We start from the raw sequence: 3,988 nt of genomic DNA, 5'->3' as shown, positions 1-3,988 counted from the left end.
GTGACATCACAAACCCTGATAAACCCCGCCCTCGGGAAAAGGCAGCAAAGGGGGCGAGGCCATGCAGCGCTGCTTTAGAGAAGAGGAAGAGAAAACTAGAGGTGCACGTAAAAATCTATTCATATATGAATCGCGATTCTGTCTTCTAACGATTCTAATGGATTCACAAATTTCAAAGTCAATGTTCTAAAGCAGCAGTTTTTAATACTGTTCCTCACGTAGCAGAAAGTGGCAGTATCGGAGCGATACCAATCCTAAATATCTGATCGGCGCACCCCTATAGTTGACTTCCTTCTTTCAGATGAATCCAATCGGAGTTATATTAAAAACTGACTTTGATCTTCCAAGCTGTTTAATGGCAGTCAGTGGGTGTTGTTCATCAGTCCAAAAGAAGTGAAATAAAGTGCATGCATTAAAAGCCATGCTTGCACAGGTTCTGCACGATCCTCTTCAATAAAATCCTCTCCTTCTCAATCGGGCTCAAACTGATAAGCGATATTAAAGATGCAGTTGTTTACAATACAACATGTAGACGCACGCTAGAGGCGGTTTAGCCAATCACAACACACTGGGCTAGCTAACCAATCAGAGCCCATCGCCTATTTCTGAGGGAGGGGCTTCATAAAAGAAGGAAATGATCAGCCCGTTTCTCAGAGAAGGGACAGAGCGGTGTGGAATAAAGTTAAATTATGTGAAAAATAATGCGTTTTTTTAAAAACGAAGCATTAACACATGTTAGACTGCACCCCATAAACACAATCAAGCCTAGAAAAAACCCAGTGAACCACCCCTTTAATCTAGCTTGCGCCAACAGTTGTACACGGAAGCAGCTCCGGGAGGATGATGTCTCTGAGTTGCAGAGACTTGGATAATCAATGGCAAGGCTCATTTAAGCCATTCAACACCTTGTTGTGTTTTCCTTTCACTAATCCCCTGTCTTTTGGATCCAGTACCTTTAACAACATCAGCCTTACAAGAAATATTCACTCCAACACACAGACAGCAGCTGTGGAGAGGTAACGTGCACGCTCTGTAGGAGACCCTCCACAGACCTCTAAAAGGGACTTTTTAGGACATGGCAAGCCGAGGGGGAGGCAAGGAGGGCGACACCAAGCTTCAGCTAATTCAGGTTATATCTGAATTATTTTACATTTGTAGGAATTTACTATGTAAATATTGGACCAAATCAAATTAGAACCAAGTAAGTGATTGTTGATAGTTTAAAATATTCCAGTATCTAAAAAGACATTAAAAAAGTACATAAATCTTTCAGTGGCACTATAGTAGAAGACATTAAGTACTTAACATAAATATATCTGATTTCATAAATTGTTCAGTTTTGGGTAAAAAAAAAACATGCAGTGATTGTCACGTGTATGTTCCTGTTTTCCTTATTTGGTCTTTCCTGTTCCTGTCCTCGTTGTGTGAATGCGTTTCCAGCTGTGTTTAATTAGTTCATTTGCTCCCATTGGTGTCTGTGCATTTAAACCCTGTTTCCCAGTGTTTCCCGTCTGCTGTTAAATGTCATTCTGTCTACTTGATGTCTCCAGTGTTTCCTGTGATCCGAGCGTTACCCTCATTAAACCCTTTTGAATTGCATTACTCCTCGTTTCCTCTCTCCTTCGTTCATTCTTCCCTGAGTGACCGTGACAGAACAGCAGACCCATACAGAAAAGTGAGCGGCGCCTCTTCTCCCCGCGTTTATTTTCCAGGTTTTCAAAGTGTTTTTGTTTTCCATTTGTTTTTCCTCCGAGATTATGGAGGAACGAGCGATGTTCATCGCCGTGGCTCAGGCGAGCCCTGACACTGTCAGCTATGCGAGGGCGTTCGTGCCGCTCGCCCTCACCAGCTCCCTCGAGCGGGAAACCCTCGTGATGCTGTTCTGGATCGGGATTACTTACCATCGCCCCGCGGAAAGTCAAAGCCAGTCGGAAAGTCAAGCCCGTCGGTTGTGGCTCACTTCCGCCCAGAGCTCGCTCCATCCTCCAATGCCAGCTCCTCGAAAGCGCCTTGCTGTGCCTGCTTCTCCTGAGCGCCCTCCAGTGCCAGCACCTCATAAGCGCTTCCCAGATTCCTCGTTTAGCCCAGGAAGGGCTCCTGATCCCCAGTTAAGCCCAGGGAGGGCTCCTGATTCCTCGTTTAGCCCAGAGAGGGCTCCTGATCTCCAGTTAAGCCCAGGGAGGGCTCCTGATTCCTCATTTAGCCCAGGGAGGGCTCCAGTTCCCGAGTATAGCCCCCTGAGCTCCCTGCTCCGCCATGGCTCCCTGAACTGTCTGCTCCGTCATGGCTCCCTGAGTCCTCTGCTCCGCCATGGCTTCCTGATTCGCCCTGGAGGCTCTCCTTGTCTCCGGCCTGTTCCAGGGCGCCCGCCCCCCTCCCCGATGGTACTCTCCCGCGCCGTCCGGGAGGGGGGCGATCTGTCATGTGTATGTTCCTGTTTTCCTTATTTGGTCTTTCCTGTTCCTGTTTAATTTGTTAATTTGCTGGTGTGTCCCATTGGTGTCTGTGCATTTAAACCCTGTGTTTCCCAGTGTTTCCCGTCTGCTGTTAAATGTCATTCTGTCTGCTTGATGTCTCCAGTGTTTCCTGTGATCCAAGCGTTACCCTCATTAAACCCTTTTGAATTGTATCACTCCACGTCTCCTCGCTCCTTCGTTCATTCCTCCCCAAGTGACCGTGACAGTGATAGCCTAACATGTTCTTATTCTTCTATGTACTGTTTTACAGTCACACACACCGGTTGAATGCTCCGTCATCCAGTGCGGAGGTTCCACTTACTGTACCCTCAGCAGAACTAAATCCTCAAGAGCAATTTGGTAAATCAAAGTGATGAATTTAAGTTTAAATCTAAATCTATGTGTAATTAAAGTAATAAAAAAAACCCTTAGACAAAACTGCCAGTCCAGTAGATGTATTAAGAACACAATTTAGTAAAGATTTAGGCTAGTTTGATACTGAATCATGGCGTGTTTATTCTAAATATTGATCAGTTGACTTTTTTAATTGGTCCTCATCTAAATTGTTTTACAGCTTTATTTCGTATTTTCTTTACAGAAAAAAATTTGGAGAGGCTTTCTGATATTTTGGCGTCATATCCTTCTGCTGAGCTTTAAAGAAGCACTGCATCATCATGGTCTTTTCGGCAGCAGAAAGCCTCAGATCGCTGGAAAGAAGCAAGACCATACCACCTAAAATGCCTTATTGCAAAAGAGGCTGTTGGTCATCCCTTGTGTCGGCTTTGCCACGAGCCTGCTGTTAATAGGTTGGTTTTCATTAATGTTAAACTTTAATTACCCAGGGTAGGCTTGCTGAGAATTAATGCTCAGTGCCCTGCTTTATAGGCTAGGATGCATGTGTTTTTTTGGGGGTGGGAGAAAACTTGGATACCCAGATGAATCCACATTAATGAGAAGTAAATCTAGGACTTTCATGCTGTAAGGAAACCGCTGAACACTGAGCCACTATGCAGTCCTATACAATAAAATCAAACCTAGTGTCTAACTAAATTTGGAATAGTTTAAATTGAGTGTGTTGTACTTTATATTATTCACCTGAAATAATATGTTAGAAATTTTATTTTATTTTCTCCCTAGGTGCAGAGAGTGTCTTCCTGAGGAGTGGTTCTGTGGAGACTGTGATGAACTGTGTCACAAAAAACAGCCACTCCACAACAGGGAATGTGTGATTCATGGGTTTTTTGAAGCCATTCCTCCAACCTTGTGTGTCATTAAAGGGAAAGATGGATATTGCACCCATGAGCAAGGTATGTTTTCATGAAAGCCCTCATTTTGCTGTTCATGTGTGTCTGCAGATCATCTAAATTCTCCACCTGACCGAGGTTAGAATTTCCTGCATATTAGTCTCCTATTCTGGACCATCTTACTGATGGTCTGGTCTAGAAGCTTCTTCGGACAGAGCTCCGATGCGGGAACCATGGTTGGTGAGTACGATCCATGTCTAATATATGTATATACAAATATATATATAT

General features: G+C 44.2%; 1 protein-coding gene and 1 long non-coding RNA gene across 2 annotated transcripts in view; both read left to right on the top strand.

Moving 5' to 3' along the window:
• Positions 1–2,756: 2,756 nt before the first annotated feature.
• Positions 2,757–3,712, top strand: LOC107743941 (uncharacterized). The gene is made up of 3 exons (XR_001640443.1): positions 2,757–2,816; positions 3,055–3,262; positions 3,594–3,712. It is a non-coding gene; the product is annotated as an uncharacterized LOC107743941 (long non-coding RNA).
• Positions 3,713–3,933: 221 nt separating this feature from the next.
• LOC107743944 (uncharacterized) overlaps positions 3,934–3,988 on the top strand; it is a 5,373-nt gene continuing 5,318 nt past the window's right edge. Inside the window, exon 1 of the mRNA XM_016557405.1 lies at positions 3,934–3,940. Within this exon, the coding sequence (XP_016412891.1) occupies positions 3,934–3,940 (7 nt within the window). The remainder of the gene's footprint in view (positions 3,941–3,988) is intronic.

Source organism: Sinocyclocheilus rhinocerous, unplaced genomic scaffold, assembly GCF_001515625.1.
Source record: "Sinocyclocheilus rhinocerous isolate Xijiao unplaced genomic scaffold, SAMN03320098_v1.1 scaffold1549, whole genome shotgun sequence".
Taxonomy (NCBI): Eukaryota; Metazoa; Chordata; class Actinopteri; order Cypriniformes; family Cyprinidae; genus Sinocyclocheilus; species Sinocyclocheilus rhinocerous.
This window is presented reverse-complemented; position numbering and strand designations above follow the sequence as displayed.